Genomic DNA, 13,054 nt, shown 5'->3' on the forward strand with positions numbered 1-13,054 from the left:
GGCCATCTCCCCAGCAAGCACTCGGCTCTGCCTGAGAATGTGCAATTCATTCCATACCTGCATTGGTCCACCATTCCCCTCAGCCCAACCCTACACCTTGGAAACCCCACACTCCAGCCTGGCTGAGGTTTCCTGGCTGAGCTGACTTTTTCTCCCTTGTTGATTTCTTCTCCAGCTCTGGGTAGATTCAGAGGTAGGTGAGGGAAGCATCTTCCAACAATCAAGCACTTACTGTACACGAACCAGGCTGGAACGCATGTTTATCACGAACACCTTGATGGGAAACTTCCAATTGTACACATTGATAGATGAGAGGTTGATAGATGCTTCAGAGAATAAAAAGTTCCTTTTTTATTTGGCAGTAAATTTCTCTTCCTAATCATATTTTGCACAAACTAATATTAAAGTGGATTTGCACTCTCAGAGCACAAGTTGGATGTGTGAGGGAGGGGGTTAGGTGGGAGGCATTTCAGTCTGGGCTTTAAAAATTGTCCTGAGTAATCAGCAAGATGGATACAACCAGACTGAGCTGACTTTTGTAATCACTAGCAGTCAAGATCATTATAATAAAACCAGCCTTGAATATGGAAAGTTCCTTCTGAGGGCCGCTCGTATTACAGATGACATCCCTTAGCATCTTTGCAGAGGGGTAAATTGAGGGAGAGAACCCAAAGGGGCCTTAGGTACCTTTTCTTCCTGGCATTTCTTTCAGAGGTCAAAAGATACTAGTGAGCTCCAGGTGGCAACAGGATGGAAGTGGGATGGGGGAGGGGGCAGCTGAAGAAGGCCTAGGTGGGAGACACGTAAGGAGGTACAGGTACCCACCCGTTAAGCGCCATGGCACTCAGAGCACAGGCTGCAGGGGTGATGGAGGGAGGAAGGTTCTCAAATGCCAGGAGAACTGCCAAGGTGGCAGAGGGTGGAAACGGTGTTCTCCCCCAGTGGCAAGTGGCGGAGGCCTGAGTTCAAGGGAAAAACAAGGAAAAAACCCCGTGTTCTCCTCTAACTCGCTCCCTCTCAGGCGCACTAGGATGCCTCTCATTTATCCTTCTCAGCCTCCTGGAGGAGAGAGAAACACCGTGGGAGGACCGGGAGGTTTTGCCCCCGGAGAGGCAGAGAGACCGGAGCCGGCACCCGGTGGCGAGCCGAGCCCCGCCCCGCGGCTTCCCTCCGGGAGGGGTTGAGCAGGGGGGCGGGCCGGGGAGGAGCCGCGGGGCGGGGCCTCCTGAGCGCCCAATCCCCTTCTTTCCCCGCCCCCTCTCCGCCCCCCGCCCTCTTTCCACCAACCGTGCGCTGCGGTGGGCGGTGCTTGTCACGGCAGCTGTCCCGGGTGCGATTTTTTTCTCCCTTTTTTCCTTCCTTTTTTCTTTTTTTTTTTTGATGACCAGTAAGAGGATCTTAACCTTTGACGTGATGTTGTCAGCACCACACTCTCCCAAGTGAGCCACAGGCCGCCCCCGCCCCCTTTTCTTTCTTTCTTTATTTTAGCTCCCATTGATGAGTGAGGACATGTGGTATTTCTCTTTCTGTGCTTGGCTTATATAACTTAACAAATTTTCTCTAAATTCATCCATGTTGCTGCAAATGGCAGAATTTCATTCTTTCTTATGGGGATAATAGAATAATTTAGTCAGGCTCCCTCGACATTTCTTGTAAACAAGTTGTGTGTGAGTGGAGTTAGTGCGCATGTGCACCAATGTATATTTTTAGTTTTGTTGCTATTGTGTGTTCTTGAGTTTGTGAAGCAGAAGCTGGCTCACAGAGCTTGCATCTAAAAGTAGAGTATGTTTACTCTGCTGGCAGTTGCTCAGTTTTTCTTTGGACTTTGCTGGTAGCAGTTGAGATGCTGATCCGGAAGAGGCGACGGCTGCAGTGCAGCGCGCGCGGTCGCTCCCGGGCCGCCGTCCGGCCTGGGCTGCTCGGTCCGAGTTTCTGATCTCCCGCGAGCCGGCCCCGGAGCTGGAGCCCCAGCGGCAGCGCGGCGCCGCCCGCAGCGACCTCACTTGTACGCGCGGAAGGATCCCAGACATTTCACTAAGATGAGCGTGCTTAGCGGGAAGAGATGCGTTCCGTTCACTAGAAATTACCCCGTCACATGTAGTGGTGTAAGTAGATGGCTCGTTTCTATGATGGCCGGGTTGCAAGCAGCCTCTGCCAGCGCGCCGCGCCCTCCCCGGCCCTGTCTGCGCCCCCCATGACTTCCCCCTGGCTCGCGCTCTTCCCTGGGCTATTGCTTCGGCTGCTGGGTTCTGAGGGGCGCGGGACTAACCTTTTCCGGGTTTTTCTAGGGGAACGAAGATGACTTGATTGCCTTGGCGTGGCATGCCCCTCCCCCTTCTCTATTTCTCTATTTTTAATTATTATTGTGTGCGTGTGCAGAGCAGCGTGTCAGAAAATAAGGTACGGAGTGGTGGAACTGTTTCTGTTTAAAACAAACAAACAAAAAACCCCAGTGGAATATGGATGTTTTGCTCGCTGTTCTGGAGGTGTTTCTTTGAAGTCAACTCCACTGCAGTCTGTGCAACTGAGTTCTGGCAAACTGCTGGGGGAAATCCTTAGAGTTGTTTGTTGATGTTTCTACATTTTAGGTTTGAGAAGACTTATCCTGTGTTTAGGCATGCATTTTTTGTGAATATGACCATTCCAGATCCCTTTGGGCCTTGCTTTCCATTGGATCTGTGCGGGATTCATCTTTCCGCCTTACCGGGCATAACAATGTCAGCAACCTAGTCCAAGCCACCTTTAATTCGAAGTCCACCCTCTCTTTGTTCTCTCGATTCTCCCTTCCTATCCATACTTTTTGATTTTTATTTTCATTTTCAGGGTTGTCCTCCCTTTAGCATTTTGTAAGATGCAAGATGTGGGATATTGGTTGCTAGGAGACAAGGCAGGCTCCCAGGGAGATTCTGTTGTTTCCTTGACAACCAGACTAGGGCAGCCACAGATGAACAAGCCTCCTATCAGCTGTGGGAGGGAAAGGGGGCCTTTTCTGAGCTCTGCAAAGAGCGTGTGTAGGGGTGTGGGGGTGGGAATGGGAGCCCCTGAGGTTTGTAGCTAATCTGAGCACACCTTGGCTTTTGGCCTAGACTGAATACAAAGAGCTGGGGGAGCAATGGACAGGAGGCTGTTTTTGGAGAGGGGGACAGGGATCGTGGGACAATGGTCGGGGAGCACATATTAGTTACTTTGGGATTATTGCAGGAGAGGAATGAGTTGAGGGCTCTGATACCCAGGCCGGGAGACAAGCCATAGGTTCGTCGGGGGTTTGGAAGGAATGGGGATGAGGCAATTGTGAGAAAAAGTCTAGAGTCATTGAAGGAGAGAGTGCCAGAGGGAAAGGGGTTGAGAAGCTCACTGAGTGGGTTGTATCATCACACATCAGCAATGAGACAGTAAAATAGCAATATTCTAGAGCCAAAATTGTATCACTGTTGGCATGCTATCTCCAGGACAGGAACCTCATTTAAGGCAGGCCTGATTAGACTAAGAGTTCTGCTGGCTTAATTGGGCCAGTCTGTATCTTAAAGAGAGATATAATTACACATATAGATATGCAATCTAGCATTATATAATACCACATTACATAAGATGACAAATGCTTCCTTTCAGCCCTGGCTCTCTTGGCATGAATTAACCAAGATTCAGGAGACTTTCTTCCAGTGCTCTCATACCCATTTTCCAGAGGGGGAGACTGATACCCAGAAAAGTGAAGTGATTTCCTAGATAGGAATTTTGCCAGTCAGGCTGTTGAGACAGGGGTGGAATGGATGAGAATGATAAAAATAGGGAGGCAGTTAAAGGACAAGCAGGAGAAGGTGAAGGGACAGCTGGGGAACGGGTGGGAAGGGGGTGTTCAGCTTGGGTAGCAATCTACCAGTCTGGGTCTAATCTCATGGCACTGTATTTGCTGCTCTCTTACTTGTTGGTTGTCCCCTGCTTAACCCTAAAGGTGACATAACATAAGGTGTGCATGAGTGTTTTAATCATAAAGTAGCTGAACTTGGACCAGCACTGTCCTGCTGGTGTCCTAGCATTGTCCTATCTGGGTGCTCCTAGATTTAAGAACTGATGGCCCTCCTGATTCTCCCCTTCTGCCTGCAGACCTACATGCCGCTAGTTTCTAAACTTGAGAAAGAACTTCTGTTGGCTGGTGGGTTTTTTTTAATCTCTGTCCTACCCTACAGCTGCACATGTTTTGTATTTGGGATTTTATCTGTTTTTGTTAATCACTCCATGAAACAGAAACCACAACCCAGATGACTCCTCCCAGCCCATCACGGCCCTCAGCTAGAGACCAGGAACTGTCATAGGGGGGTTAGCGGTCCTCAGCTCCGGGGAGAGGGAGAGGCAGGAGGAAGCTGGTGGTTAGAATAACGGTTGCCTGCTGGGAGAGGGCCAGGAGAGAGAAAAAAATGATCCCGTCAGTTGCCCTGGAGACTGGGAGGGAGCTGCGTGGAGACCCTTTGTTGTTTAAGGGTCCAGATCCTGTAAAATTCCAAGAAAGAGGAGGAGGAGTTTGTCTCATTGAAAAGTCCTTGGTGCACTTTTTGCTTAGGTTGCTCAGATGTGTCCACTTGCACAAATCCCAGTTGCCATCGTTACTTGGATATTTCGGTTCTGCATTCCTGCATGCTGGCATCCAGTTACAGCCCAGCAGTCAGCAGTGGAGCTTCTCCATGGCTGCTGGTGGCCTGGCCCTTGGGCTGGATGGTCAGCAGCCAGGGTGCTGGGCAGCTTCCAGGACTCCTCCGAGCACGGCCTTTCTTGGCCTAGGAAGGATTACTCTGGCTTGCTGTAGCCCCTAGACGACTTTTCATGTGCACAGGGAGTGTGAGCTGGGGCAGGCTGATGACTGTGGAGAAACCAAGCTTCCTAGTAATGCCTGCCCTGCCCTACTCCCTGTCCGCTCCCCTCAACCCTCCCAGGAGGTGATGCCAACTGGGAGACTGCCAGTGAAAGCCCCCTTGAGCCCAGAGCATCCTGGTGACAGCTTTGTGAACACCGACATGACATGTTGACTACAGAGGGCCTTCCATTTGTCCATTTGAACCATTCCTCTCTGTAAGTGGACAAGCTACTTCCCCTCTGCCCAACATCAAAGGTAACTGAGACAAGCATTTGCCCAGAAATTCAGGTGCAAGCTTCTGACCCTCCGTTTCCTTCAGCAACCCCACTACCCACACAGCCAATTGAGCGGGCATCTCCCAGGAGTGCCAGCTGTTTGGGGTCTCCCAACCCCAAGAATCCTCCTCCCTAGGAATGAGACGTGCAGAAGAGGGTACGGTCTCACTCTCTCAGAGGCTGGATGCGGGATGCTGGGAGGACAGCCGGGCAGGGGATGGGAAGGCCCATTACCCCTTCCCCATCTCAAAGCTGAGCGAGACCTGTGGGCAACGTGACAGGCCCAGAGTAGAAGAGGGGAGGCCACAGTTGGTCAGGTTCATTCAGAAGTCTCCCAGCCCAGAGAGGCTGGGAGGAAAAACTTGCATCTCTGTAAAGGGGGCTGGGGGCCAGTATTGGAGGACAGACTCGGGGAGGCTGGGGCTTGCAAATCCACCCCTGGAGAGGGTGAGGGGGAAAATGGGAGGCCAGGAGAGCTGCCGCCTTGCTCTGACAAGTCCATTAAATTTTAAAGTGGTCCTGCCCTCAGGCCTGCTGGGAAGGGGTGGGGACCTGGCCCCAACTCTGCTTCTCTCAGCTGTTTGTTGTTCTGCCACAGCCCTGCTGGGGAAGGAGGAGGAGAGCAGATGAGGAGCGAGCTTCCCAGGCAGACTGTCCTCTCTCTTGAGAGTAGGGACAGGACAAGCCCTGGGGAGTCTCCGCTTTGGGAGCTCCCACTGCCTTCTCCAGCCAGAAGCCTAGTTGGAGAGTGGTGGGGACAGGAGGGAGACAAGGGGTCCCCACTGGAGGAGCTGCTGCTCTCAGCCTGAGTGCTGAGCTATTGCCCAGAAAGTTGCCCACTCCATCCTTCTCCCGTGTACCCCCATATGCTGGCAGAGGGGGCAGCCCCGGCAGGGGGAGCTGGGATGCCGAGCCGTCCTGACCTCATCCCTCCTCTCCCTCAGGTCCCAATTAATGGATTCTGACATGGATTATGAAAGGCCAAACGTAGAGACCATCAAATGCGTTGTGGTGGGGGACAACGCTGTGGGCAAGACCAGGCTCATCTGTGCCCGTGCCTGCAATGCCACCCTCACCCAGTACCAGCTGCTTGCCACCCACGTGCCCACAGTGTGGGCCATCGACCAGTACCGCGTGTGCCAGGAGGTAATGCTGCAAGGCCACTCAGCTGGGGCTCCTTCCCAGGCCCTAGCATGTTGTCTCCAGATCTTACGGGAACCTCCTAGGGGTGAGGTGGGGCGGATGAGCGGGAGGGCACCCCTGGAGAAGGGTCTGAGAAGAGCCCACCTCAAGGGAGACATCTTTGACCATGTGTGTTTTGAATGGCTGATGTGGTGTCTGGGACCCTAGGTTTGTCTGGGGTGTTGCATCCTGTGCAGTCAGCCCTAAGTAATGGGGAGCCCTGGGGGGTTGAGAGGGGGACAGAAGCTGGCAGCTAAGATCAAAAGATGAGAGGCTCATAAACACTAGGTTTGTCTGGGGTGTTGCATCCTGTGCAGTCAGCCCTAAGTAATGGGGAGCCCTGGGGGTTTGAGAGGGGGACAGAAGCTGGCAGCTAAGATCAAAAGATGAGAGGCTCATAAACATACTATCTGCAGGTAAAGCTGGGCAGAGGGCAGACTCCTGAAGACATCCCTTCCGCACCTACAACATCCTAGCTGGCTTGGAGGCTGCCCTTGTTATTCATTCTACAGAGATTTCACATGGGCAAAAGTGTCATGCTGCCTGGGACCCTCAGGGGTGAGCTGGCACCCACCCTGAGCTGGCATGCAGGGAACCCCAAGCACTATTGCTCTTGATTGCCATCCCCAGGTGCTGGAACGCTCCCGAGACGTTGTAGATGATGTCAGCGTCTCCCTGCGCCTCTGGGACACTTTTGGAGACCATCACAAAGACCGTCGCTTTGCTTATGGGAGGTAGGAAAGGCCTCTGGCTGCCTGCAGGGAATCAAATGGTTGGGTTTGTCCTGCTTTCCCAAGGAACCAAGCAACTCTAAGAAATTTAACCTGGGAGGGAAGAGTGGAGAAAACAGCACTGGCAGCCTCTCGTGGGGGCAGGGGACAGCCTAGGGTGGGAAAGGAGCCTGGGCTTGGGGTCAGGAGGCCTGTTTTGAGTCCCAGCTCTGTCACATACCGGCTCTGAGATGGTTTTTTTCAGCTGTGAGATGGTAGAAAGGCTAATTTCTAACTCACAAGATGGCTGTGAGGCAAAAATGAGTCTTTGAGTTCTAAAATGTTATATAAATTAGAGAAGCTATTATTATGTTTTGTGTAAGATCGTGTGAGCAGATGCATAAGCCGGGTGTGGACTGTAGCGGGGGTAGTGGTGTGCACACTCTCCCTCCTTCCAGGGGCAGGCAACCTGCCGCCGGCTCTCTCTGTCCACAACTGCACTCTCCCACCCCCAGGTCCGATGTGGTAGTTCTGTGCTTCTCCATTGCCAACCCCAATTCCCTCCACCATGTCAAGACCATGTGGTACCCAGAGATCAAGCACTTCTGTCCCCGAGCACCTGTCATCTTGGTGGGCTGCCAGCTGGACCTGCGCTACGCCGACCTGGAGGCTGTCAACAGAGCCAGGCGCCCCTTGGCTAGGTAGGGGGTGCTGGTGAGAAGGGAGGCGCCCCGAGGAAATCCCACTGAGCCCTCTATCTCTCCCTCCATTTGGAGCAAGCTCACATTGGGAACTTCATCATTCATTCATTCATGTATCTATTGCATACCTACTGTGTGGGCATTACTAGGCTAAGTACTGTGAGGGAAGATAGAGAGGACGAGGTGCTATTTGCATGAAAGGGTCTTATAATTTTGCTGGAGACAAAGTCAATATGTGCACATGTTAATATCAATGTGAGCACCCCATGCTAATTGCCAGAGGGGTTGCTAGTGCTATCACTGCTTTGAACCAGGGAGGTCACTGGAACCTGGCATAGATAGAGAAGACTTCCTGGAAGAGTAGGGGATTGGAGGTGGACCTTGAAGGGCCTTTATAGGATTTGGCCAGACAGAGGGGAAAGAGCAGGGCAGGAGTGGGGCCAAGGATGCAGCTCCTGAGCAAAGCCCCTCCAGTCTGGGGGAGAATGGGCAGGCTCCCTCTATGACCAATACAAGTTTGGTTTCCCATCTTGGACCCACCAGGCCTATCAAGCCCAATGAGATCCTTCCCCCAGAGAAGGGTCGGGAGGTGGCCAAGGAGCTGGGCATCCCCTACTATGAGACCAGCGTGGTGGCCCAGTTCGGGATCAAGGATGTCTTTGACAATGCCATCCGGGCTGCGCTCATCTCCCGCCGCCACCTGCAGTTCTGGAAGTCCCACCTCCGCAATGTGCAGCGGCCTCTGCTGCAGGCGCCCTTCCTGCCTCCCAAGCCCCCACCCCCCATCATTGTGGTGCCTGACCCCCCCTCCAGCAGTGAGGAGTGCCCCGCCCACCTCCTGGAGGACCCGCTCTGCGCGGACGTCATCCTGGTGCTGCAGGAGCGGGTGCGCATCTTTGCCCACAAGATCTACCTCTCCACTTCCTCCTCTAAGTTCTACGACCTGTTCCTCATGGACCTGAGTGAGGGGGAGCTGGGGGGCCCCTCGGGGTCAGGGGGCCCCCGCCCAGAGGACCACCGGGGCCACCCTGATCAACACCACCACCACCACCACCACCATGGGCGGGACTTCCTGCTTCGGGCAGCCAGCTTTGACGTGTGCGAGAGTGTGGACGAGGCCGGGGGCTCTGGTCCTGCTGGCCTCCGGGCCTCTACCAGCGACGGGATCCTACGGGGTAACGGAACAGGGTACCTGGCAGGCAGGGGTCGTGTGCTCTCTTCCTGGAGCCGAGCTTTTGTGAGCATCCAGGAAGAAATGGCAGAAGATCCTCTGACCTACAAATCCCGGCTAATGGTGGTGGTCAAGATGGACAATTCCATCCAGCCGGGGCCCTTCCGGGCTGTTCTCAAGTACCTGTACACGGGGGAGCTGGACGAGAACGAGCGGGACCTCATGCACATTGCCCACATTGCTGAGCTGCTAGAGGTCTTTGATCTGCGCATGATGGTGGCCAACATCCTTAACAACGAGGCCTTCATGAACCAGGAGATCACCAAGGCCTTCCATGTCCGCCGGACCAACCGGGTTAAGGAGTGCTTGGCCAAAGGCACCTTCTCAGGTATGGAACATGCTTAGAAGGCAGGGAGGTTCTGTCCAAGGAGCTGTCTGAGGAGTCTGGGTTGGTCCTATTACCACTCCAAGTTGATTTCAGCTCCTGATGTCCTGGAGATCAGCTGACCTGCTCCTGAGCCTGCTCTTCCAGGCTGAGAGCTTGGCTGTTTAGTGCTCCACATCTGATGGCTTCAGAAGGAAGCTGGTGGTCTGGGCTCAGTGACTACCCTTGGGGTTGGGTGTCCCCCCTTCTTTCACTATATCCTCATGTGATGCCTCTTTTCCTCCCGGACAGATGTGACCTTCATCCTGGATGATGGCACCATCAGCGCACATAAGCCCCTATTGATTTCCAGCTGTGACTGGATGGCTGCCATGTTTGGGGGGCCGTTTGTGGAGAGTTCCACCAGGGAGGTGAGGCTGTGGATGGGAATGTGGGGGAGGAGAGACATTTACACCCTTCGCCTCTGAGGCCCCCATCACTTAATGGTACTTTCTTTAGCACTGACCATGTACTAACCACCAGGGATAGGCCCAGGAGAAGTTTATAATGGTTCCAATAGACACAGATTTTACCATATACCAGGACAGGGAATTACAGTAACATTTTAACTTGATCGTTTAGAAAGCACTTTCAATACATTGTCTGATTTAATTCATTTAGTGTAGCATTGCCCTGTTTTACATAGGAGAGGGAGGCCCTGAGAGATTAAGTGATTTGTACCAAGTTGTGTACATAGAGAGCAGAGGTTAGGACTTGAACTCAGGACTTCTCCTTCCTTGGCTCTTTACTTTGTACCTTGCTGCCTCTGACACACATGAAACTACTAGAAAAAATTCAGTGTGTCCCAAGCTGAATCCATCACTGTTTTTAGAGGTAGGTTTTATTATTATCAAGGTATGGTGAGGCCAACAGATCAGGAGATGACTGCTGCTGAAAAGGTAGTTTGTTACTCACAGGTCCCAAGAAGAGGGACACCATGGGGGGCCACATGGCAAGGCACCAGGGTCAGTCGGGAGGCAGAGGGGTTCTGTAGGAAGGAGTGGGTGAGGCAGGGTAAGCAGGCTTAGGATTGGCTAGTGAATAATTTCAGTGGGCTCTGGGGTATAAGGGCTACCCCTAGTTGTCTGGTACTAGGCTCTGGGGTGATTAGGGCAGAGGAAGAGTGGCCTGGAGTGTGAGAGCCCCTTAGAGGAGGGGGTGTGGACTCTGGACTGATTGGTGTAAATGTGAAAGGCTCAGTTGCAGACAACCCCTTTACTATGTCTAGGAATTAGCTAGCCCTGGGAGGGCCAGTCCCCCTAGGGCCCACCAGCCTCTAGATGTCAAAGCATCAAAATACAGAAAATAGAAGGGTATGCTTGATATAATCACCCTTCCCTCTAATCAGTGGCCCTGCCACTCACCTGACACTCTCTCACTGACACTACCACTTTCTCAGGCACCTAGACTGGAAACTCAAGAGTTGGAAGGGGCCTATCGATGTGTCCATAGGAATGTTCTCTTGTTTGTTCTCTTTCTGTCCTCCCAGCCAAGCAGAGCAGCACAAGCTGTAGCCCTTGGTGTTCATTATCTTCTCTGAACTGCTGGAACATTCATTGCTCCTCAGTCAGCTTTGTACTTAACAAGGAGCTACTTTGTGCAGATGCTTGAAGTTCTGAGCGTCCACACGCAGTTTTCCTAATCGATCTTTTTAGTGCAGGGACTGGGTCTTTTACTTCTGCTGAGAACCTCCTTCAGTGCTGGTCTCTTAGTAAGTGCACACTAAATACTTGACTGAAAAACTGAGCTGAGAACCACGCAGCGTCCCATCTGTGATATGGATATCATAAGACTTCCAGGAAGGTGGTACTAATAGAAGGCTCAGAGGAAGGGTTGGGCTTTGCGTTGGTCTCTGAATCAGAAGCAGAATTTGGATACAGAAACAACCACGCAGCGTCCCATCTGTGATATGGATATCATAAGACTTCCAGGAAGGTGGTACTAATGGAAGGCTCAGAGGAAGGGTTGGGCTTTGCGTTGGTCTCTAAATCAGAAGCAGAATTTGGATACAGAAAGTGTGAGGCTGAGAACTCTCGGGAGCCCGGGGGCCTGCCAGCCCTAGACACTTCTCAGCACCACGGATGCCAGCTTTAGAGCCCTAGCCAATTCTCAGTGTGGCCTGGAGAGACTTCCCAGTGTGGCCTATGAGAAGGCAGTTTTTGTGGCAGCGCTGCTCTGAGGAGAGCCCGGAGGCCCAAAGCAGCAGCTTTCGGTAGCCTGAGAGATGCCAGCTGGTGTTGCTTTGCTAATCCTATGTCCACCTGTACTGCTCCCTGCAGGCACAGGTGGGGCCGGATGTGGGCTTATGTGACCGCAAGGACACCTTCAAGCATCTTCCAAGCCAGAGCCGTTTTGGAAGGATGCCAGTGAGAATAAAGGTCCCTTTAAAAGATTTTAGAACCCTATATGCAGGTGCTGTTAGCAAACGGGCTCAGTGCAGGTTGTCACTCGGGTCTTCCAAGCAGGTATAGGTGCAGCACGGGGAAGGCTGCCTGCCTGGGGGAGGCCAGCCATGTGGGACAGGCCTTTTCCATTCCTCAGGACTGAGTTACTCTGCCCCAAGCTGGACCTCATCGCGGCCCACTCTGCTCCTTCCCGCCCCTAGGTGGTGTTTCCATACACAAGCAAGAGCTGCATGAGGGCTGTGCTGGAATACCTCTACACTGGCATGTTCACCTCCAGCCCCGACCTGGATGACATGAAGCTCATCATCCTGGCCAACCGCCTCTGCCTGCCACACCTGGTTGCCCTGACAGGTGACTACCCAGGGTGTTCAGGGTCCTCCCTGGGGGAGAGTGGCGGGGAGCCCGAGGAGTGATTATGTTTTATTCTTCTCTTACCTCCCTCCTGCTGGGGCAGGCTGTAGCACCCAGGGAACAAGCTTGCATGAAATGAAATGTGTCAATGCGTGCAGAGTTTTGGATGAGGACACAGATGTGAAGAAGTGTGTGTGAGAGATGTTTAATCATGTCACCTTAGAGGCTCTCCAAAGGTCGGCCCAACAAAGTGGTCTCCAGTAGATGACAGACAGTGCTTTATGCTCTTAGCGCGGCTTCACTCGGGCAGGCTTGAGAAGTCAGAGGATAGAGCACAATCCGTGTTTCCACTCCATGGTTCTCTTCCTCCACCTCTTCCTCCTTCCTTTTCTTTCTCTTCTCCATCTTTTTCTTTTTCTGTTCATCCTCTACCTTGGACTTCATCTTCTCTTTTTCCTTCCAAAACAGAAAACAAACATTAGCCTGCTACTCCTAATTCCCAGGTGGGACGGATGGCTTCTGTTCATGTCATCGGCGTTGGTGTTGGCATTGGTATCAGTGATGGCGTTAATGTCCAGGTTAATGCCTTTGTCAGCTTTTGTGTTGCTATAGCGGAATACCCTAGACTGGGTAACATACAAAAAGAAGAGGTTTATTTGGCTCACGATTCTGGAGTGGCTGCATCTGGCATGGGCCTCAGGCTGCTTTCACTCGTGGTGGAAAGTGGAAGAGGAGCCAGTGTGTGCATAGAGATCACCTGGCGAAAGATAAGCAAGAGAGAGGGAGGGAGGTGCTGGGCTCTTTTTAACAACCCACTCTCCAGGGAGCTAATAGAGCTGAAACTCACTCACCCCTGAGGGAGAGCATTAATCTATTCATGAGGAATGTGCCCCTAGGACCCAAACACCTTCCACTAGGCCCTACCTCCCTGCGCTGCCACACTGGTGATCAGATTTCAACATGAGTTTTGTTGGTGTCAATCACATCCA

At 52.6% G+C, this 13,054-nt stretch overlaps 1 protein-coding gene across 1 annotated transcript in view; it reads left to right on the plus strand.

Moving 5' to 3' along the window:
- The first annotated feature begins 1,858 nt into the window (after positions 1–1,858).
- RHOBTB2 (Rho-related BTB domain containing 2) overlaps positions 1,859–13,054 on the plus strand; it is a 19,607-nt gene continuing 8,411 nt past the window's right edge. Inside the window, exons 1-7 of the mRNA XM_008575272.1 lie at positions 1,859–2,105; positions 6,066–6,267; positions 6,934–7,037; positions 7,529–7,714; positions 8,258–9,273; positions 9,562–9,680; positions 11,915–12,065. Coding sequence (XP_008573494.1) covers positions 6,076–6,267; positions 6,934–7,037; positions 7,529–7,714; positions 8,258–9,273; positions 9,562–9,680; positions 11,915–12,065 — 1,768 coding nt within the window. The 5' untranslated portion in view covers positions 1,859–2,105; positions 6,066–6,075. The remainder of the gene's footprint in view (positions 2,106–6,065; positions 6,268–6,933; positions 7,038–7,528; positions 7,715–8,257; positions 9,274–9,561; positions 9,681–11,914; positions 12,066–13,054) is intronic.

Source organism: Galeopterus variegatus, unplaced genomic scaffold (assembly GCF_000696425.1).
Source record: "Galeopterus variegatus unplaced genomic scaffold, G_variegatus-3.0.2 Scaffold1167, whole genome shotgun sequence".
NCBI lineage: Eukaryota > Metazoa > Chordata > Mammalia > Dermoptera > Cynocephalidae > Galeopterus > Galeopterus variegatus.